The 23,648-nt window shown below is 42.6% G+C and overlaps 1 protein-coding gene across 25 annotated transcripts in view; it reads right to left on the reverse strand.

Moving 5' to 3' along the window:
• Window positions 1–23,648, reverse strand: part of CELF2 (CUGBP Elav-like family member 2) — a 713,224-nt gene that overhangs the window by 73,800 nt on the left and 615,776 nt on the right. For 24 of the 25 annotated variants that reach the window (XR_012156850.1, XR_012156851.1, XR_012156849.1 and 21 more), the window contains 2 exons: window positions 10,178–10,226; window positions 314–448 (listed from right to left, as the gene is read on the reverse strand). Coding sequence is in view for 22 of the 25 variants with exons in the window: in XM_073328795.1 (XP_073184896.1) it covers window positions 314–448; window positions 10,178–10,226 (184 nt within the window). In the remaining 3 variants the exon portion in view is untranslated. Of the gene's footprint in view, window positions 1–313; window positions 449–8,421; window positions 8,464–10,177; window positions 10,227–23,648 lie in introns of those variants that run through there. The other variant, XM_073328807.1, reaches the window with a different exon arrangement.

Here is a 23,648-nt window from a genome sequence, read left to right on the forward strand (position 1 = left end):
GTGTGTGTGAGTGTGTGTGTATCTTTGATTTTGTGGTAGGGAAAATAGGAGATGTCAGGGTTCAATGGTACCCTTTCAATCTGACAAACAGCGTGATCACACAAGTCAATATGTTGGCACTGAGACCTTTCTGACATTTGAAATAAAAGGTGATAATTTCAGTCACTGTGAAAAATTCATGTGCGTAACTCCGTCACGTGGGACATATTACAGTGTAACCTCTCGCTGCAGACAGTGGCTACATCTACCCTGACTGTGACATATAGCTCCAATTAGCACTTAAGGAAAGAGACTTTATAGACTGCACACTCACCTCGGCTCAGCCCGTCAGGTCCCCGAAGAATTCGGCATTCTTCTATCTGGCCAAATGGAGAAAACATCACCCTGATATCATTCTCATTACACTTCTTCGAAACCATTCCTATGAACAATTTTCTGTCTTCCACAGCTAGAAGATAAAAATAATGAATGAGCAAAGGCCATTTCATCTTTTCCCTGTGATCAATGCTTCATTACCACATCAAACCAAGTTCCAGTCATGTGAGTCTGGCTCTGCAACTGAAGACAAGTCCTAAGGCTCACACTTTATACTTATCACCCTTCTCCCTCTTCCTCCCCCCACTCTTTTTGTGAGTGCCATTGTCATATTAGTTGCATGAATAAGACATTTTTCATCCCCCTCCCCATCATGATTTCTAAGAGAAAGAAGCATCCTGTGTCAGAGACTCAAGATATTTTTGCATAGATTCTAATTTGAATATGTTCCCTCTCCCCGCACCCCAGCTCCCAAATGCATGAAAGGAAACAAAACAGGCAGCGGGCGGTGGTGGTGGGGGAAGTGCACATAGCAAAATGAGATAATGAAAAATACTCTACAGAAACATTCTTATATGAAAAGGATCCTAGCTTTCAATTTCAAGCAGCTGTAATGCATGGCACTCAGAAGCAGGTTTGTAGTGACTGCAATGAAAAGAATAATGCATTAAATTTTCCTCTCTCTTTTCCAATAATGACACAGAAGTCTCTCTTCAAATGGACACAATGTATGTTCCAGGGGCAGCACTTCAACAAGGGGAGTGCATATTACTTTCCAAAAGCCAAATCATTTGATTGGTTATGATGTTGAGTTTGCAAGAAATACAACAGGAACTTTGCCAAAGATATCGGTAGATTATCTCCTTTCTATATCGTCCACACGGCCAGCATAAAGTAGGTCGCTCTAGCTGGGTGTGTATGCTGGCTCTGAAGTTTAACAAAAGCTCAAGCCATAGACTGGTGTCAAAGACAGAGTAAACAGCAATAACCCAGTTCCGATCTGGAAGACTTAATGCTAACTCACTATCTCCCCTATATTAAAAAAATATCTAAGGGGTTATTATATTCTCCTTTCTTCTGCTATTGAAATGGCATGCAAATCCAATTCACTGTTAATGAGCAGACTGCCAGAGTTTTGCAGGAAGCAAAGACAGACGGAAAGCTTTACTCCAGAGTATCTGTGGTGCACTTATTTATTTCTATTGTGCAAATTATTTTTCTAATGAAATATTTTCATTTCTGTGCTTATGAAAAATGAATCTTCCTTTGCACCCCAACCCACCCTGCATGTATTAGCATGTGTTTGTCAAATGGAATAAATTGCAGCTGAGAAGCAAGAAACCTATATATTTTCATGGGATTTTATTGGTATTAACACTTTTAGTGCCCTTAGCATAATTTCAGCAAGAAAAACAGAAGCTAATGTTTATTGAAGACAGAAGAGGTATCTGGAGTAATTTTTTTTTTTTTACTGGGTAGTACTTCTTTACTTAATGGTTAAGAAAGGCATTCTGCTATTTTACACAAGCAAGCATAGGGAAAATGCATTTTCCAGAACCCCAAAAGCTAATGGAAATGTACTTTTTTTTTTTTTTTTTTATAAAGAGAATTTAGATGTAGGTTGGGTCCCTGATAGGGCGATGCACTGCCATCTGGACTGATTCGTAGAGTCCAGCCTCTTGCTGTGCAGGCTGGCAGGAAACAGGCATGAACTCAATGCCCAGGAAAAGGGAGTGGTTTGCTCAGCAGAGATATGTCCAGTCTCAGCACTTTCATTCACACTTGATATTAAGGTCCCATTTACATATGGTTTATAAAAGGTTACTAAATGATTAATAGATGATATAAAGATGTTACAACTTGAGAAGTATGGGTTATAGATGCATATAAGCACATCAGCAGATGATGTTGTGAGCCAGGGTTATAAGCAAGCTATGTACCGTGCTGGACTCAATCGTTTTACTCTTTATTACATCTATTAATCATTTGTTCATCCTTAGTAACCAGAACCATAACACAAAGTGTGACCCATATTTTTTTATATAGGTATTTGTACGATTAACATCCATTTTACAGATGCTGAAACTGAGACACAGAGAAGTCACGTGACCTGTCTAAGGCCACAGGGTGATTGAGCAGTAGAGCAGGGATCAGAACTCAAGAGTCCCTAGCTCCCAGCTCCATGCTCAATCCTACAAACGACATTGCCTCAGCCAATTAAGCAACTGCACTCTTGCCCCAAAAGGTGTCCCATCTGCTCCTGCTTACAGGGAAGGGTGAAGAATTTTTATCTTCAAGTGGAAGATAAAAAATAAGGAACCTTAATGGATGCAGGGGATCCCTTCCTCCAACCTACAGAGAAAAGAGGAAGATGCTGCTCTGCCAAACTGCCATTTAACTTCCCCTCCCCCAAAGTCAAATGCTAAGATGTTTTTTAATTTTCCAAACACTAGCAGATGACAAACTCCTCACTGGCCTCCTTCACTCTTACTAGTAAATCTACAAATATGCCATTTAACTAAAACGATTTTGAAGATTTTCAGCTGGAGGGTGATTTTATAGAAAATTAAACACCCAGCTCCTGTGTACTGTACATCTTCAAAATGCACATTTCAAGGAAAATGCTCAGTGTACAGAAGACATATCGGTAGGATGACGTGCCTCACATCCAATGCTGTTTGGTACTGCTGATCAGTGGTAAACTTTAAGAAATTTGTAATTTTATCTTGGCTAAATGCCTAACCATACAGACTGTTTAAAGGAGCACTGCCAAGATAAAACCTGCATAGGTGCCTTACCTCTGTTGTAAGGGATGATATCAATTTAAAACAATATCATACACTTTCATGCAGAGAAAGGCATGATTTATTCCTATCAGCATAGGATAGGAGCCACAAATTCTTGGGTTCTTAGGCCATGTCTACACTACCTGCCCCATCCGCGGGTAGTAATCAATCTATCGGGGATCAATTTATCGTGTCTAGTGTAGACACGATAAATCGATCCCCGATCGCTCTGCCATTGACTCCGGAACTCCACCACGGCGAGAGGTGGAAGCGGAGTTGATGGGGGAGGGGCCGCTGTCAATCCCGCGCCGCGAGGACGTGCAGTAAGTGATTCTAAGTCGATCTAAGATACGTCGACTTCAGCTACGCTATTCTCGTAGCTGAAGTTGCGTATCTTAGATCGATTCCTGCCCCCACCAGTGTAGACCAGGCCTTACACTGATTATCTCTGTGGTCTTGGGCAAGTTACTTAACCTCTCTGCCTCAGTCTTTCCATGATATACAAGAAGTGTTGTGGGTATTGATAGTTAAAGGTCTGTGAGGACTACAGGTCAAATACACCCGAACAATTTGGCAGGGGAGCGGGGGTATCCCACAGTAAAATGGAGGCAGCTCACAGATTTTGTCTGTGTGGCTGGCAGTTTCACACTTTAACCAAGGGTTGCCAACTTTTGATTGGCACAAAACCGAATAACCTACCCTTGCCCCTTCCCCCAGATCCGGCCCCCTACCCCACCTGTTCCCCTGCTCTCTACATTCCCCCTCCCTCACTCATTTTCACCTGACTGGGGCAGGGGGTTGGGCTGCGGGAGGGGGTGAGGGCTCTAAATGGAGGTGCAGGCCCTGGGGTGGGGCAAGAAATGTTGGAGGGAGTTGGGCTGTGGGAGGGGGTGAGGGCTCTGGTTGGGGGTGCAGGAGGGGCTCCAAACTGAGGGGTGGGACCAAGGAATTCAGAATGTAGGAGGGGGCTGCAGGTTGAGGCAGGAGGTTGGGGTCGGGAAGGGGTGAGGGCTCTGGGCTGGGGGTGCTGGCTCTGGGATGGGGCTGGGGATGAGGGGTTTGGGGTTCATCAGTGGGCTCCAGGCTGGGGAGCATGGCTGAGAAATTTGGAGTATGGGAGGGGGCTGGGATGCTCTGGGGTGGGACTGGGGATGAGGGATCTGGGTGCAGGAGGGGGCTCTAGGTTGTTGGGGGGGGGCTCAGGGCTGGGGTAAAGGGTTAGGGCACGGGCTTACCTCATGCAGCTCCCGGTCAGCGATGCTAAGGCAGTCTGCCTGCCTGTCCTGGGTCCACGCTGCGCCCCAGAAGTGGCCACAAGGTCCGGTTTCTAGGCGGGGGGCTGGAGGCAGGAGGCTATGTGGCACACACTGCTCTCGTCTGCAGGCACCGCCCCCCCAGCTCCCATTGGCCTGTTCCCGGCCAATGGGAGCGTGGAGCCAGTGCTTGGGGTGGGGGCAGCGCATGGAACCCGGTGGTCCCCACGCCTAGGAACCAGATCTGCTGGCTGTTTCCGGGGTGCAGCGTGGTGCCCCAGGACAGGTAGGGACTAGTCTGCCTTAATGCCACAGCATCGCTGACCAGGCTTTTAACGGTGCTGACCGGAGCCGCCAGGGTCCCTTTTCGACTCGGGGTTCCAGTTGAAAACCAGACACCTGGTCACCCTACTTTAACCACTAGAGGTTGCCGTGACACATATGTCACATACTGCAGCTTGCAGTATGTGGTGACCTGTGTGCTCAGAGTTGAGCGGAGCCTCAGAAATGGCACACACAGCGGACAGGACCTTAATTGGGGGGTGAGGGTGGGGCGAGCGAGGCAGTCGCCCAGGGTGTAAAGCCCTGGGAGTGGAGAAGTAACTAAAAAAAAACGGTAGGGGGTTCAAATATGGTTGCTCACCCCAGGTGCTAAAATGCCTACTTGAGGCACTCACTGCGGAACCAGGCCTCCTTCCTCCAATCTTGGAAGCAGTGGCCTCACCTCCCACCATAGTGCAGAAAAGTGAAGAGTTAATAGAGATAAGACCCCAGAGGAAGCCCCATCCCATGCAGGTTAGAAACAAGAGCCAGCTGTTGGAGCCTGGCCGGGGGGTAGGCGTAGGTTGGACTCTCAAAGCACTGTACAAAGGAGGTCAGCATCATTATCCCCATTTTATGAACGGTGAAACTGAGGCATGGGGAGGGGACGTGATTTGCCCAAGGTCAGCCAGCAAATCAGTCTCCTGAGGCCCAGTCCAATGCCCTACCCACTAGAGAACACTGCCTCCCGTTTCTCAGGTCTTATTTTCACCCTGTAATTGCCACCCACACACATCTGGGGCAGACAGGAGCAGTTCAAAATTCAGAAGACAGACCAAAAAGGATGATTTATTTATTTATTTAAATCACTTTTTTGGGGGGGGGGAGAGGAGTTCGTTCTGATTGGTGGATTTTGGACTCAATACTGCTGTCCGGCTGCTTTGCACTATTTTAGCAATGTAAAGCAGATGCAACCTGATATAACCGGACAGTTAACAAACATATGGTTGCTTTGCATTGCCGGAGCAGGACAAAGCAGCTAGGGTGTACCCTGTAAATGTCTATTGGACCCAATCCTGAAGCTGTGTCTGCCTGGGTGGAGCCTGTGACGAGTCCCATTGAAGTCACTGCATTGCAGTGCACCTTAGTGTCTGATTTTTACACTTCACTTATAGTTTGCTTGGACAGTGAAAACTGACTAATATTTTTTCACTTCTCTGTTCCCAGTCCATCATTTCAGTTATGGATTCTCATATGTTAAAACCAAGGGGCTGTGTTTGAGATCACAGCACTGCAGGAGAATGTTTAAACAACAATTAAGTAATGAAAAAATGCTATTAAGGTTTGCTAAATTTTTCTTTTTCTTCCCTGAAGCTCAAATTCTATCGTGAAAATACATGGCAGCATACTCTTAAGTGACTGAAGCTATCATATTTAAATATATCAAGAACGCTATTTCCTTCGCAGAATAAGTTATCCTCACTTTTAAGCCAATCAAGTAACGGTTAATTATTTAAGTACAAATGTTTTTTTTCCCCCAGAGTGGAGAAAAAAAGATTTTTTATCCTTATTTGTAAGCTGGCGAAAAACCCTAGTGTACAATCTGTCAAAGTCACACCTGGATCTGGAACTGCCTGAATTAATTAACAACTTTTCTATGTGTTAGTGCTGACATATGGCATTTAATTACTGCTTCCAAATCTGCAAGTTTCTCCACTTAGGATTTCAAAACCATTTCTTCACCCTTTCAGTGAATCAGAACACAAGTCCAGGATATTGCAATGGAGAATTTTTCTTGGTTTCCCCGAAGTGTAGGCATTTTACAAAAATGGGTGTATACTGTCCTCGGGATATCTGCCCTGAGGTCCATCATTAATGTTAATGGAAGGTACAGGCAGCCACCAAAGCATTTAAGAATGTACTTAACTTCAAGCATGTTAATAAGTCCCATTGACTACTTAAGGTCAAGCAAGAGTTTGAATGCTTTCCGGATTAGAGCCCAGTACCTAAATATTTAAAAAAGAGGGTGACTGGTACTGGAACAAACTACCAAGGGAAATGATGGATTCTCCATCTGTTAAAATCTTCAAATCAAGACTACGCATCTTTCTGGAAGAGATGCTTTAGCCAGACACAAGTTCTTGGGCTGAGTACTGAGTGATGTACAGGAGGACAGACTAGAAGATACAATGGTCTCTTCTGGCCTCAAACTCTATGAATTCATGAGCACCATATACTGTATACTTCATCTTTTGGAAGGAAGAACTTTTAGGAAAGGTAAGTTTATCGGCTAATTATTTTAAGCATCCTCCAGTGAAATAAATTCATTAGCACTAAGGATGCTGCTCCATTTGCACTAGCTGCAGAAAGCCCTGAGTACCATGAAAAGAATTACATTTTGCTGCATCTTCATAGGAGGAGATAGGACCTGAAGGCCAGTGTACTGTCATGCTCTGCAGAGGTCCACCTTCACCCTTCATACAGAGGGATGGAGAGCAAGTCTGGAGGCTGCTACCCATATTCACCAGCCATTCCACCCTGATTAGGTGGACACAAAGGCTGAGAATGCCCTGAAACTGTACAAGTGGTGAGGTGCTGCTCCACTGCTATTCCATAACCAGGCATGTGCAGGAGATGTCTGTACCACATCACTCCTATAGAGGTCCCTGTCTCAAGCTTGGCTTCTGGAGGTTGATATAAGGATAAGTCAGCAGAGGATTGGCTCCTAGGTGACACATAAAGCACAAGAGGGTTACAGTTCAGGGCCACTTCATGCAAGTGCCCACAAGTCTGGACGCTCATCCAAACCCTCTTGCATCTGGAAGTCTCACAAGAAGCTTGTGTGAAAGTTACTGTGCTTTCTGCTTCCTATTGGGGCAGAAATTCTCTTCCCATAATATTTTGGCATTGCAAGTCAAGCCCTGGAATTCAGAAGTGAGCAATTTAAAAAAAAAGACACTCAACAGAACATTGCAAAGCCTTCACACAAATTTTGGTTTTGAGTCCAGAACTGGGCAAACTGGTGTCAAACCAGATCATCCATCTTAATAGGATTTTCAACATTGTCACTCAGCAAATACTGAGTCTTAGAAATCCTGTAAAATTACCAAGGGAACATCAGAACTCATATCAAGCTTCATCGGGTCTCATCAGCCCTACACAGAGGTTGGTAAACTCAAGAGAACTGCAGTCTGTGCTTGCTTTCGTTCTCTCGAAGCTATCTATGAGCTACTTGGAACTTTTGATCAACAGGAGTCTTCAAGCTCTTCGAACTTTTAGAAGTTCTAGTTACCAATAAAACCAAGTGGACCATTCAGTTCTGATGCACAGCTTCCATGGTGAGAGATCAAAGGGTTTCAAGAACTTCCATCACAAAGATCAACCCACCTTGGTTAGCTCTTTATCTCTTCCCTAGACCTGTCTCTCCTCCTCCGGAGCCCTTTTCACACTGTGTGCCCTGCTGATGGCATACTGTTTCCTTAAAGTGTGCCATTGGCACAGACACACACCCTTCTTCAGCTGCTGGCACAGTGGCAGCCAGAAAACAGATACCAGCTGTTCCTCTGCATTGCACCACTCTGCTCCCCCTAGCTGCCAAATCTCTACCTCACCTCCCACTCTATGGCTCCGATCCTACTTCCTGTATCTCTAAGGTGCTACACGACATTCATCACCATAGTAGTAGCTTTCCTCTCCAGCTTCAAACAACAAAGAGTTCTCATCATTCTAAATGTGCATATGAAAATTAGACATCTTTTGCTTTTCTTCAGAAGATTAATTTAAAGGAGGCAATTCCACCTGCTTACTTTGCTTTGGTCAGTTGGGACTTCTGTGCCTTCTCCCAAAATCTAGGAGAATTTTGAAGGAAAAAAAGGTAACTTAGCTGTATTTAGTGCTGGTGAAAGGTGGTGGAGAATGCCTTGGAGAGCAAGGCATTTATGCATGGTACCGGTTCAGGCATTACAAAATTCCCTACAACACTTTGCCAATGTGCTTGAGTCTTGTTCTGGGAGGACAAGCTCTAGGGATGAGGGGGTAGTTCATTTTTGGTCAATTATCTATTGCACTTCTATTTTGTCCATGAGATTTTAGAATCAAATTTACTCTATGTAGAAAGGCCCATGTAGGGCTTACGTTGGACTTAATTAGTTCATAGGGACTTGTGCAGTATTCTTGCAGAGGAGAAAAAAATTGTCCATTGAGAGCATGATAAATACTTGGGGTGGAATCTTGTTCCCCGTGAAATCAGTGACAAAACTCCCAGTGACTTCAGTGGGGCTAGGATTTCACCCAGTCTGCATACTCAGACTACTTGGTCTTTCTGCTGAGCATCCAAACACGGGTGATGACTTTGTGCTAGTGGTGAGGGCTTTTTTAGTTTAGGTTATGTGAGCACCTCTCCAACAGAAGAGTGAGTTCCCCATTCCACTTCATACAAGGGCCAGCCCAGTTCCGCTGTGCACCTGGCCAGTTTTTAAAGCTGTCCTCAATGTGGAAAGGGCCACAGGACAAAGTTTTAATTTCCTTCTAACTTTAGTCTGTGGAGAAGGCTAAAAATGGAACGCAGTACAATTAGCAGAACCTTGCGGAGAGATTTAGAGCCCAATCATAATTTACATTTGCAGATATGTAGATCTCTAAGTGCATGGCTTCTGCCCTGATTACTAATTAATGAGGTGCAGAGATGCCTATTGGAAGGCACTGGCTCTGATTAAGTCAGCCTTATGGGGAAAAGAAGCTCTTGCAATCGAGGAAGGAAGGTGATTTTTTTAACATATATTTTAGTAAATTATAGGAATGAATCCAGGGGGAAAAGATGTATAGATTTTTTTTAAACAAAACACACACAGGCAGCCCTACCATCAGGATTGTCTAATGCTTGGAATATGCAGATCTGATATATTTTATAGATTTAGCACACTGTATATTTTGCACATCATATATATTCCTTAAGTCAATAACCTAAATTTTGAATAGATATTATTGTCATCATATTTATTTGAGAGAGGTCTAGAGTACCCTACATAAAACAAGAGTCAATATGGGTCTCATAATTAAGAGCAAAACATCCAGTTTGATTCTAAATTGAGCCTAGAGTCAGAGAAGCATCCTTATTCAGGAAGGGTGTTTAGATACATGCTTAACTTGAAGAATATACCTAAGTCCAATTCAGACAGTGCTTAAATATTTTCCTGAATATGGGAACTTCTCTTTCCACTCCCATGTTATTTTAATCTCAGAAGGTTATCAGCATCAGGTATTACTAATTGCTAAGGAACTCCACAACTTCTGTAGCAGGATACCAACAAGAGACAAACAAAACAAAGCCATGACACAGAGAATGTATCAAGAAGAGAGGAAAGGACATTTCCTCCCTTCTTTAAACTGAATTGGGAGTTCAAAGCAGGTCAACTTTTTTCCAGACCTCTCAGCTATAGGGACACTTTCTTAAAGGGTTTTAGCTGTATTAAGAGAAAAGCATAAGCCATACCTTGCAGATGTTTTTTAAATGAAAAGAGACACATGCACACACATTAAGTAGGAAATAGGATAATCACTTACCATTAGACTTTTCACTATCTGCGGGTTTCATCTGAATAGGATGATGCATCTAAAAATATAAATGAAAAGACAGTAAAGCAGGTTAGACAGTCACAAAGTCAAGCATTTTACTTTTATTGGCACTGCTGATTTTAGTTGCTCAGGGGGCTAAAACGATACACAATCAATATTAAATAGGCTGGCAAGTCAGAAAGATATAAATTTCAAATGATACCTTAATATTGGCTTTTCTTGAAAGTAAAATGTTAAAGGAGTATTTTATAACCAGCAAGCTTAACCCCCACAATTTACTGGACCCATAGGACTCATATAAACTTTAATTTGCTGTATTTAGTTTCAGAAGACCTCTCAAGTTACAGCCCTCACTGGTTTATGGCATGCATGATTTCTGTTTTACCAGCTTATAACTTTTCTTTTCTTGAGTTTGTTAACAACTAGCAGAACAGAGACAAAATTCTAAAGTAATCTAAGAAATGCCAGGAAGCAACTCAAACCTACACGTCTTGATTTGTTTGGTTTAACAAATGAACTTTGGTTTGTGATTAAGAAGTGTGTGACAACAACTCATCCAGTACCAAAGGGGAAAAGTTCTGTGATTCCCATAGGTGTTGCTTGCTTAGTGACGGGCCTTTTCTTCAAAACACTTTAATCACTCATTCACCAAGCTGCCCTTAGGATGTGGCTACAATCCTGGCTTCATCACACCTCCTAATGCACTTTTCTTTTTCAATCTGTTTCTAAACAATAGGCAAACTCCTGTGTGTAGCCTTATATAGCAATTAACGCAATGTGCTGTACACAAGGGCAATCTACAGTCTCGCATTTGGAATGGCAGACTTTGCCTTTCAGAATGGGGCGCTGCACCATGTCACTCCCCTGGCAGCTACAAGACTTTTGATCTGAAAACACATTACAAACTGGAGCTTTTTCTTTTTGTTTTTTACACCTTCCCCCAAATCTCCACCATGTACTCGTTTCTTAGCACGGTGCAAGCACATGACAGCTATTAAGAGAATATCTCTGATGAGCTTGCAGAGCAGTTTCGGTGTACAAATTCCCATTGCACCTCAGTGGTCATTTCTTATTGTTGCTCTCAAGCCTTAGGCACTGATCCTGAAAATTGTCCTATTGGGAAAGACACCTGAGGTCGCATAGAGATCTACTGACTTTAGTGGCGCTCTGCACATGTGCAAGGGTGTGAAGACGCAGAGCTCATTGCAGGATTGGGGCCATAGACCTTTCTTCAGTAATTCCTCCACATTTCACACAGGCATGTTGAATGGTCTGTACTATTATTGCACGCTATGAGCGCAACAGGGCTTGCGCTGCCTGAAACTGTCAACTGCTATTCCAGCTTTATTGAAGAAAGATGCCAAATATGGAATTGGAAAATCAACAATTAAGCAGAAGATGGGAACCACACAATCACGTCAAATGTGCTTAGAGCCAGAGAGGAAGAGAAAATGACTAGCATGTGTGGTTTTTGGTAGTGGTATTTAGTTTTCAATGCTGTACTTGCTGGATTCCTTGGCAAGTAGAGAACATTATTGTGAATCTTCCATAGAATCTGCTCAAAGTTCAGAATGTCCCTCAGTCCCACAAATCAATACATTCCTTGCACGACTTGCAAAACCTCTTCTGTTTCATTCCCTACAGTGCCTTAAGGAACAAACAGAGCCATATGGTGCACGTAGTCTTCTATTTTAACAATCCCGTTTTCTTTGATCCATTTATTTCCCAACCAGACTCTAACAGCTCAGTGCCCGTCTGCCATCTTTCTGATTTTCATCTAATATATAGGGAAGGGGAATGACTATTATGCTCTGTTTCCTTTACCTGATGTTTAATTGTTATCTTGATATCAGCAATATTAAGAGATTTAGGTTAGATATTAGGAAAAAATTTCTAACTACAAGGATAGTGAAGCCCTGGAACAGGTTACTTGAGGAGGTTGTGGAAACCCCTTGGAAGTTTTTAAGAACAAGTTTAACAAACATCTGTCAGGGATGGCCAAGGTATACTTAATCCTGCCTCAATGTGGGGTGGGTTGGGTGAAAGGGGTAGACTAGATGACCTTGTGAGGACCCTTTCAGTCCTATGTTTCTATGTGCACTGCCGGGGAATTTAAGTTCATGGGAATGTGGGAAAGTGCATCACGCCCATCAAGAGAAAAAAAATCAAACAAGAAAAAAGTGGCGTAACTTGCTTAAATGAGCCTATTATCTGCATTGCCTCTTTGCTAAGCATTTGAAAGATGAAGTCATCAATGTGCTAAAGGAATTGTCTAGGGTGATGCAAGAGGGTGTAACTAGGAGCAATGAGCAAAGGAAAATGTAGGCTGACTGTTCCAGATATATTGTCTGACATTAAGGTCTTTAATGGAGAACAGTCTCCTGAGGGAAGTGCTAGAATTCACATTGCTTGGGTAATGTCAGATTGACAAAGCCCTGGAGAACATGCAGTCATGAAAAACCAACTCAACCTACCTATTACACTAGATGGGGAATCAAACTATCTTCCTGTATTTATACAGCACTTAATACTACAGCATCTAAGCAGATAGATTTAGACCAGAGCTGGTTCCTGAAACTGGTTCCATCTATAATTTCTATGAGTTTAGGGTTCTAAAGTGAAGGATCTTTTTATTTTCATCCTAGAGAGGTTAGACATAGATGTCAATTGCGGATCAAGCTCATAAGGAAAGTGTTCTTTGTAGTGGTTACTGTCAAAAAGCCATAATCATTTGGCACTTTATCACCATAAGCAATGTTTTTTCAGGGAGCCCAGAACTATGGGTGGCCTTCTTACCCCTCTGCCTTAGCAACAGAGAGACCTGCTAGAGCTAAACTAAGGACTTGTCTTCACTACCGGGGTAAGCCGACCTAAGTTACGCTACTCCAGCTACGTGAATAACATACCTGGAGTCGACGTAGCTTAGGTCAACTTACAGCAGTGTTTTCACTGCACTGCGTTGACGGGAGATGCTCTCTGGTCGACTTACCTTATTCTTCTCAGCGAGGTGGAGTACCAGGGTCCACTGGAGAGTGCTGTGCCGAGGATTTAGTGGGTCTAAGACCCGCTAAATCGACACCTGCTGCATCAATTGCAGCAGCGACGATCTCCCTGGTAGTGAAGACAAGCTCTGAGTGACAGCTCCCTATCAGTCTGTTAGCCAACCACACAAGTTCCTCTAAAGCTCTGCCAGCTTTAACTATGCCTTCCAGGTAACATTTGATGCACCCTAGTTCCCGAACATCCTGGAAATGGGTTGTTCACCAGTATCCAGCCCCTGTTACTAGACACTCTCCGAAATTACCAAGTCTGCTGTCTCCAGAGTGAGAGTTATGCACACTAGCCTGCTAGCTGAGCTGAGAAGTCACACTTTTGTATTCACACACTAAGAAGAACTTATAGTAAAACAAGAATAAGTTTATTAATAAACAGAGATACTAAACAAAGAGAATAGAAACAGATATGGTTACAAATAAAAGAAAATAGATAAGTTCTAGTCTGGTAGAAGTAGGTTAACTCTAGCAAACTAATCTTCTCTGAAACAGCCTTTTCCCTAAAACCTTTTCTGTGGAGCTTGCTGGTATTCGGTCTGGAGAAGAGCTCTGTGTGGCTCAAAAGCTTGTCTCTTTTACCAGCAGAAGCTTGTCCAGTAAAAGATAGTACCTCGCCCACCTTGTAACTTTCATCATGGCATAATTACCACTGATTTGCTATTAAGCCACTAGTTTGTCCTTTTTGCGAAAAAAAATTCACAGTGCTACTCATGACTCAGTTGTGACTGTGCTTCGCACTGAACTTCAAAATTTCTCAATCAAAACTGTGGGCCTGATTCTCTCCTCACCAACAGCTGTAAATCAGGAGTAACTTCATTGTACTCAACAGAGTTACATTAGGGCCAACTAGCATGAGATCAGAATCAGGCCCTGTGAGAATAACCTGCAGAACATCCACAGTAAGGTGAGTACAAAACATAAAAACAGGGCATCTGGAAAGAAAACGGTGGTAAAAAATGTTACCCTGTTTCCTTACATGAGTGGGCTCATGTTGAGCTTGTTTAACCCTCGCCATCACCAATTGATAAGTTAGCAACCTTTAACACTAGATTCAATAAAACATGCCATTTATAACCTGAAATGGGTTTTACAGAGTCACTGGTTCGCATCTCATTATTAAACTCATTGCTGACCTCTAGAGACAGCTGCCGTGACTATACATATTATAAGCTCTCTACCCATAAAATATTTAAAAGTGTGTGTGGGGGGAATTGAATCTGGAAGTGGTGTGCAGTGAATAAGAAAATTAAAGGGGGCAGAGACAAGGGCTAAATAGGTACTTTCCCTTCCCTCTACAATGAACAAAAGGGAAAATAATTGGAGCATTTTATATCTTGCTTGTATAACTGTAGGCTATAAAGTAATAAAATAGCTGCACTTTCCCAGGTCCTCCAAAAGATTACAGATGATATAAACCTGTTTCAAATTAGATGCCACCCACTAGAATCATGTCATCTACTGAAATGAAGGATTTCATGTATTATCAGAAAGCAGTTATTGTAGATATACATCAGAAAGCCATACACTTATGTATCTCCAGGTGAGTGATTTCTCAATATGTCATGCTTTCATAACTAAAAACAGTGGAGATGCTTTTCTGTGGCTTGAAGGAAGCATTGCTTATAAAAGTTCAGTATTTATGAGAATGATTTTGCAGTTAATAAATAGGGAAGAAACAAAGTAATGCAGGTAAAAAAAATTGCACATCAACACCACCCTGAATGCACCTCAGACCCCAGGGTAAAAGGAAACAACTGGTATTTTCTGTCATCAAGGTTGACTGTAGAACAGCCTCCCAAGAGATCTGGTAAAAGCCCCATGTCTCTGAAACCAAACTGGAGAAATATACTGTAATAGTGAACAATCCTGCATTGTCAAGGTTTTCTGTAGGTCCACTGATGTGCATGATGCTGGACAGACAATAACAATATCTAGCTCTTATGTAGTGCTTTACAGAGGAAGCAAGCATCATTATCCCTATTTTTCAGATGAGGAAACTGAGGCACAGAGCGGTGAAATGACTTGCCCAAGGTCTGCCAGCAGCAGAGCCAAAAATAGAACTCAAGACTCCTGAGTCCCCATACTGTGCGCTACCCACTAAACCACAAGGTCACAGTGCAAAGTATCATAAAAACTAGGACTCCAATCTGACAAATGGATACTAACATGGGTCCACATGGGAATTGGAACAACTGCTTACAAGATGTGCAATCCAATTTAAGTTGATAGGAATTTTACTGTTGGCTTTTCTGGGAGCAGGAGCAGACCACAAGTCATGGCCTACAAGTTAAAGATGACTAATTAGGTGCTTTTCGTTCTTTTTTTCTGGGCAGGTACAACCATGTGTAAATACAACTGTGCTGGAAAAAACACTCTCAGAGGTACAGGTCCTGTCTCACTTTCAAGTGTCAAAGTCATCTTTTCAACAGTAATAACTCTACCTATTTACATTCTTGTCAAAACCATATGACATCTGTAAGGGGGAAAAACAAGCAAGGTAAGAGTCTATTTCTGGCAAAAATTTTGCAAGGAAATTAGATTAACCTGGGTGGAATTCTATCTGGGAATTTGGAGTCTGTCGTGGTGATTAAGTCATCATTTCTGTCAGACTACTCTAATCGGCTGTCAAATACCTTTCCACAGCCCCATCTGTAACTTGGCGTCCTAGTTATTCCGTGTATGTTACCTTCTGTATACAAAACAAATACCAAACAAGGAGGTGTGCACAGTTTAGCATTTAGAAGAGTCATTAGCTGTGATTATTATTGTGTGTTTTCACATCGCACAACAACATAAGCTTACAGCTTGTTTTATTTATTCAAAGAATATTAAAAAACAGGTGTAGTCAAACGTGGAGTGTGAAAGATGAATTGGAGAGAATTCTCAGCAGACATTGGTATGCATTCAGTAACTGCCACCCTAGCAGTAGTTGCTTAACCCTTTCTTCAATATTAGCAGTTAGGGTAGGATATTATAAAATCACTAGGGATTTGGACATCCAATTCCCATTAACTTTGGTGGGAATTGTGTATCCAAACCTTTAGCAGCCTAGTCTCTTAATCTCAGTCTTAATTTCGACATATACTACTGTCCCAGTGCCTTATAAATCCACCTGTCCTGCGGAACGGAGGTTTTTGAATGTGTGTGTTTGTTTTAAAGAGGAGTCCAGTATCAGTCAATGGTATTGTTGTCCCTTCAGTGCTGGAGAAAGGGCTGCTGGGCCTGGTTTTCGGAGGTATGGAATGCCCACGGACCTCAGTGGAATTTGTGAATGCTCAGCATTTCTGAACCGTCAGGCCACGCACATACCGTGCCATGACTAGATTTTGGCTAATAGTCACTATTTTATGATTCATTACAAAAAAATAAAAAATCATGTGGGATTATTTAGTCCCAGTCAGGTGCTTTAATTTCCATGCTTGATGATGGAGATCACCCACTTTCCAACCTGTCCTTGTTGTTTCTGATGCAAAATAAAACCACAAACCAAGCAGTCCCATGTGTCCATGTTGATCATCCTTTGGCTTCAACTAGTTCAACACTTTGGTCGCCCACGGGCCCCTACAATTCTGGGTGAAGGAAGGAGTTTCCTTCAGAGTTCAGCATAATGTGACTCCAAGCAAGGGGCTTAGAAGAGCTCAGCATGCTGAGAGTGACCCTCTATCTCTGTGGCTCTTAATATTGCTCACTCCCCAGTCCTTAATCCTTTCAAAATCCCTAACCCATCAATACCCCTCATTTCCCTGGAGCTCTTAACCCCATTCTTCCCATTTCATGGTCTCTCCTGTTACCTCTTCTCCTCTTGGGTCATCTGTCCCCTCTTCCCCACTGCTGTTTGTGTTTTATTATACCTCCTCTAGTCTCACTCCTCAAATCTCCTTGTTCTGCAGATCACCTCTGAAGAAAACATGATGTAGCTCTTTGGACGATTATGCCAAATGTTCTGGAGAGGTTTCAGAGAACTCCCCTAGGAGTTTAGCAGAGTCACTATGTAAGCGGTTCCGGGGATGAAGAGGAGTTCAGATATCTCCACACACCCTGTGTTAACCAAGTCTGCCTACAGGGGAGGCTTCCTGGGGAGGCGGGAAATAAAGGGACCATGGAAAAAGCAGGGGTAGTAGAGGATGATCAGAGGGCCAGTAAGGCAAGAGGGGAGGAGAGAACTCAACAGATGAGAGAGGGGACTTGAAAAAAAATCTCAGGATGGGGACCAAAAAAAGAAAATCCCAGGATTCTTGTTACTTATATAGACTTTCCCCCCCGCAGAACTTCATCAACAGTGTCCTAACCATGCAAGGGGTGGAACAAAAAGCAACAGGATTAGACAGTGACAGTTCTCAGGCATCTTGTGATTTCTGTCCTTTCAAAGTCAGATGCTTAGTTGGCATAAATCAGAGTAATTCTACTAAAGTCAGAGGTGATTTACATCAGCGGAGAATCCGGCCCTATCTTTGTATTTATAAGGTGTGTGTGTGTGTAGGGGGGAAGCCAGGTCCTAAAAGGATATCTAAATCATTTTTTGAGGGGAGGACTACGATATGTAGGCCTCTTGGGAAAAATAGAATGGGGAGTACTGAAGACAGGGACAATATTTCAGAATGTGACAGATGTGGGGAGGCAACAGAAAGAGAAGGGGAAAATATAAGTGTAAGTGAATTGCCTAATTATAGCATAGGGAATATATTTCAGTTTTTCTCCAAGCTACTGATCCAATTAACCTGTGCTGTTAATTGGACTAGTAGTCCAAAGAAAATTGAAACTGCCCCCTCTACCTTTTATGATAGCCCTTTCCAGCATGTGAAAGTCATGGAAATTCTCCCCACCATTCCCCAAGAGAGAGAACCCTGCAAGAAATTAATCAGGCTCAGTGTTTTAAGAGAGCATCAGTTTTTCAGATTATTGTTCTTTATATATTATTTGTAGGACCATCTGCTATTTGCTAGGAGCTTTCCAAATACATAAGGATGGTCCCCACTCAGAAGAGCTAACAGTCAGATTTTCACATTATTTCATTGGTGACCCATATTTTGTTTGCCTTTGCCAGTCACCAATTGTCTGAGTCCACAGTGACTTTCTGATTAGGGGGATTTTCCTATCTAAGAAAATTGTGTAGAACCACTTCGTTTGCACAAAATTCATTTGGCAATATGCTGCCAATATTGTAGCTATGACTCAAGAGCAGCAGGCTCTACAGAGATGTACCTTCAGGGGAAGGTATATGTTAGTTACTAAACAAATTTGACATCCACCCAAGATGTTATCAGTAAAACACTGCCTTTAATGCAGTGGGTGTTCATGTAAAACAAATTATTAGCTCTCTCAATATATAATGAATTTGTAAGCTGTAGAATATTCTCTATATTAACTGCGGTAACCAACAATGACTAAAATAGGTTTGTTTCAAAGCCCACTGAAGTCAGTGGAAAGACTCCTCTTGCCTTCAGTGGGCTTCCCTGATTAGAGAAGCATCGTTTAGTGGTTGGAGAAAGGACTCTGATTCCCAGCACTGGCTTGTTTAGGTAAGTTGCTTTTTCCTCAGTTTATCCATCTGTAAAAAAGAGTCTAATATGTTGCTACCACACTAGTGTGTTGTCAGGCTCAATCAATTAATATGTGTAATGTGTTCATAAGAAATATCTTCCATTCACAAGTCCATAAGCCACGTTCTTTGTTCTGTGTCTATAGAACACCCAGCACAAAGGTCTCCAGGTCCATGACTGGGGCTCCTAGATGTTAATGCCATACGAATAAAGAAAAGCTTTAATATATCCATATATGTGAATAGGGTTTGTGCACAACAAATATAGTCCCTGTCACAATGCATAACATCATTATGTTCTATTCGGAACACAGGAACAAGCCAAGAGCTTGTTTCAACAAGTTGTTTCTTTCATACGAGAACATTGACACTGCTGAAATTCAATGACTTTTGGAGGTTTTCCAAGTCAGTCGTTTGAAACACACTATATTCCATTTTTTAAAATTCAAGTTAAATTGAACATGAACTTGAGTGACTTAAAATAATGCTGCGCTTTAAAATAAATGCATATCAAATTGAGATATATATTGAATGGTAAATACCATATGTCTCCCCAAACAATAGCTTGCATTTCTTTTGGTAAATATTCCTGATATTTTATTAAGCGTCTTGTAATCTACCTTGGATAAAGATACTACGTACCCGAGCACCTGGTTTAAAGCTAAACTAACAATCATTTCACTTAGCTGACCCTTGATGTAAAGGAGTAGTGTGGTCAAATCATCTGCAGACCTGAACTGAAATTCGTATTCTAAAGATCCCTTCCATAGTTTACCTCCCGCATTCTGCTGTTCTGCCAGCCACCTTTATGAATTAGCATATAACACTTTGTCTTCTTTAAAAATTATAACCTCACCCCCCCACCTCCAGTCTGGTGGTTTTAGAAATGACAACTTCATTTCATAATGTACGCTCCCGTTCACTGAGTCCTCTCACTCCTTTCCACCCACCCATGCTACTGTGACTTTGGGACATAGGCAAGTCAGATAGAAGTACCTCCCTTCCTTAACTTCGCTCTGACATTTTGCCTTCATAATCAACTACAAACAAAAATGATTAACTGTCTTTTCTTCAGACAAATGAGCCTTTACAAAACCCATTCAATCCTAAAAATAATATCAACTTGGATTCTACATCTTGTTTGGAATAATGCCTTGGGGCTACTTTGTGTTATCCGTGCTTAAAAAACAAACCCATTAAAACATCTGAGCAAAACACCAGATATTGTTTTAACAGTGATATTTATTCATCTCATCGGTGCCAGCAATAACTTTTGTTGACATTTTGCCAATTGAAGTTTGCACTCCAATATTTTCTTCCTTCGTCACACTACTACGGCACCATCCATCCAAAGATAACAAAGAGCGCTTCACTAATCATCGACTGAGGTTCCCATAGTTCCCTTCGAGGTATGGTATATAATTATCCCTACTTCTGAAGAAAATGAAAATGAAGCACAACGAGGTGATGGCCAAAGTAATACAGTGAGTCATTGCCAAAGCGTGGATTAGAACCCCGGCGTCATTGCTCTGCCTATCTATGGTACTTATACAGCCCCTTTGACCTTATATAAATTCTTCACCATCTCTAATATACTGGTATTTAATGTATGAGGTAGGGTAGTGCAATTATCCCCATTTTATATGTGACACAGAGGAACTTAGGGTATGTCTACACTGCACGGTAAGCCCAGGTCTGTGGGACCTGGGCTTGTGGACTTGGTGTTAGCAAGCCTGTGCTTGGGTGTCCACACTGCATGGTAAATCTGGATTTATAATTGCTTGGCCTGGTTCTCACAGCCATGCTAATGCACCCAGACCTTCTGACTCAGGTCTGTGGAGTGATCTGCATCTACTCTGCAAAATAAGAGGGTTTGGACCCAAGTCACAGCAGGACATGGACTCTGATTAACCCCGCCTAACAGTGTCCTAGAACCTGGGTGCTTGCTGACCCGAGTCACAATGATTTGTGTCTGGACAGAAGGGCCCCTGGGCTTAGTATGCAGTATAGCTCTACCCTCAGTGACTTGCCCAAGGTCACACAGGTAACCAGTGGCAGAGCAGGGATGTGAACCCAGGTCTCTCAAATCTCAGAACCAGTGGGTCATCATTCCTACAAGAACTATCACCACAAGGGCACCAGGCCTCCTTACTGCCATTTGGTAAAGTTTTCAAAGGTGCCTAAGTGATTTAGAATCCCAAGTCCCATTTCCAAAAGTGACTTAAGCACCTAGGAGCCTAAGTCTTATTGCATGCCACTCAGGTACTTTGAAACTGTACCCTGTAACTCCCTACTTGGAGCTATTATCTGTACCCGTTAGTGGATTCATTGCATTTTCTCTTCACTAGCTAGTTTGCATCCCTTTACTGTAAAAAATACTAGCATCACATGAGGAGAAGTGTCTCACAGAAAGGAAAAATACTGAACTTCACTAGAATCCGGAGACAAACAACTAAAATGACTACAGGGTTGCGGTATGCAGCAGTATGCAAGCACACTGCGATCTCCTTACGTGCCATTTTCAAATGTGTACACAACTGCCTGTTTTGCACGAGGAAAAGAACTCCTCATGTGTACAACTAGGAAACTCAGGCCATAATACCCCCTAATTTTTTATTCTCAAGCTCCGACCAGCCTTTCAGGCTTTGGCGTGCATTCCAAATCAATGGCAAGGCTGCTGTTTTCAATGAAGTAATTTTTGAATCACGTGAGTGCAAAAGGACCATGTTCTTGGATGGAAAACAGGGCTGGAGCAAAACAATCCAGGGGCCCCACACATGCCATAACATAGGGCTTACCTACGTCTCTACTCCTATAGCCCCCCAGAACGGCAGCAGAATGGAGTCCCTATGTTCTCCCCAGGAGTGGCAGTAGTTATTCCAGCAGCAGGGCATATACGCTTGAGTGAGCTGGATAAATCTGCTGCTCTCTTCTCCTTCCACATTCAGAATCCTCTGCTGGATAGGCGTTGCTGAGGGCTCCCCCAGAGCAGTGGCTCTTGGCATTAACACCCCCCTGAGATGAACAGGACAGTTCTCCCTTTTCAGAGCTATCATTTCTGGCTCTCTGTAGACTCTGGAAGAGGACCCCCACACTGGTTACACTGGGGTCTCGTTTTCAACATTTTCCTTGCAATCATGCTGGCTAAAACCTTATTTTGCCTTTGCTCCTTAAACGAAAGCTGAGATTCCAGCCTTATCAGGTGACTGCAGGAGTTGAGGCACTAGGCACTGTCTTACAGTGCCTAGGCTCTAATCTGGCTGTGGGGAAAACCTCTCTTTTTCATGCTCTGAGTCCACAAAAACAGCTACATTTAATGTTACCAGTTTACCAAAGAGAATTCACTCTCAGGCTAGGAATAATCATGCGAAATTTTTAGCTCAAATAAAAGCTTTTTAGAAAGAAAAAAAAAACCCCCACCAGAAAATAGTGTCTTCTATAATGAAAGTTCCTGCTCAGCTAGGACTTAGAACATTCCTACTGTGACACAAAGATGCCTATCGTGTAGGAGCTTCATTTGACCATATCACTTTGTTCTGCACTTTTCTGCGTAAGCACCTTTGTAACCAGCACATGGGGAAATCACGATGTGATTACTGAAGTGTGACATATCCCATACCTCAAGCTGCATCACTGCAAAGATCCAACTAACACTTTAAAATGAATGACAGGTGGCAAAAATGTGAAAGGTAGCAACATTTTAGTAGGGCAAGAAAGTATACCTCTGGACTCCCTTTTTTCAGTGACAACACCCCAGATCCAGTTGTCTTCTCCTTCATTTGTGACTTCTCTAAGTCTCTGGGACACAGCCACCTCCAGCCACTCCTTCTGTTTTGCACCACGGGGTTTGTTCGTCTTACCAGCAAACCTTCTGCCTGATTCGCTGTGCAGAATGAAAGGTCACCTTGGACCACTGGCTCACCTAGTCTTCTGTCAGAATGTGAAGTCTATTATTTGACTCAAAACTAAAATTCTAGCTTGTTTTATGATATTATATATGTACACATCTTTTAAAACATTGCTATTGGAAGTACTTAATATTTGCATTACAATATAACAGCAAGAACATCTTACATTTAAAGAATATGATCACGATAAGCCTAAAATAGGCAAAAAGATAATGTCCATTGAAATGCTTCCTTTCAAATTAGAAAGGAGGGCATGAAGGTTTATAGAAAGTCTTAGCGGTGTTGATGTGGACCTTCTGCACTTTTCACTTAGAAAAGGCGAGGAAGAGCTTTGAGCCAGGAACACATTTCTTTATTCACAATTCCTGTTCTCCAGTGCAAATCAGTCAACCTTTCTCCTCATTACCAGCTGAATACTAAGGCCTGGTCTACACTACGAGTTGAGGGCGAATTTAGCAGCGTTATCTCGATTTAACCCTGCACCCGTCCACACGATGAAGCCCTTTTTTCTGACTTAAAGGGCTCTTAAAATCGATTTCTTTACTCCACCCCCGATGAGGGGATTAGCGCTGAAATCGGACTTGCTGGGTCGAATTGGGGTACTGTAGACACAATTCGATGGTATTGGCCTCTGGGAGCTATCCCAGAGTGCTCAGTTGTGACCACTCTGGACAGCACTCTCAACTCAGATGCACTGGCCAGGTAGACAGGAAAAGGCCCACGAACTTTTGAATCTCATTTCCTGTTTGGCCAGAGTGGCGAGCTCACTTGCACAGGTCACCATGCAGAGCTCATCATCACAGGAGACCATGCAGTTCCAGAATCACCGAACAACTCCAGCATGGACCGAACGGGAGGTACGGGATCTGATCGCAGTATGGGGAGACGAATCCATGCTGGAAGAACTCCGTTTGAAAAGACGAAATGCCAAAATATTTGAAAAAGTCTCCAGTGGTATG

Source organism: Lepidochelys kempii, chromosome 1 (assembly GCF_965140265.1).
Source record: "Lepidochelys kempii isolate rLepKem1 chromosome 1, rLepKem1.hap2, whole genome shotgun sequence".
NCBI classification, from domain to species: Eukaryota; Metazoa; Chordata; order Testudines; family Cheloniidae; genus Lepidochelys; species Lepidochelys kempii.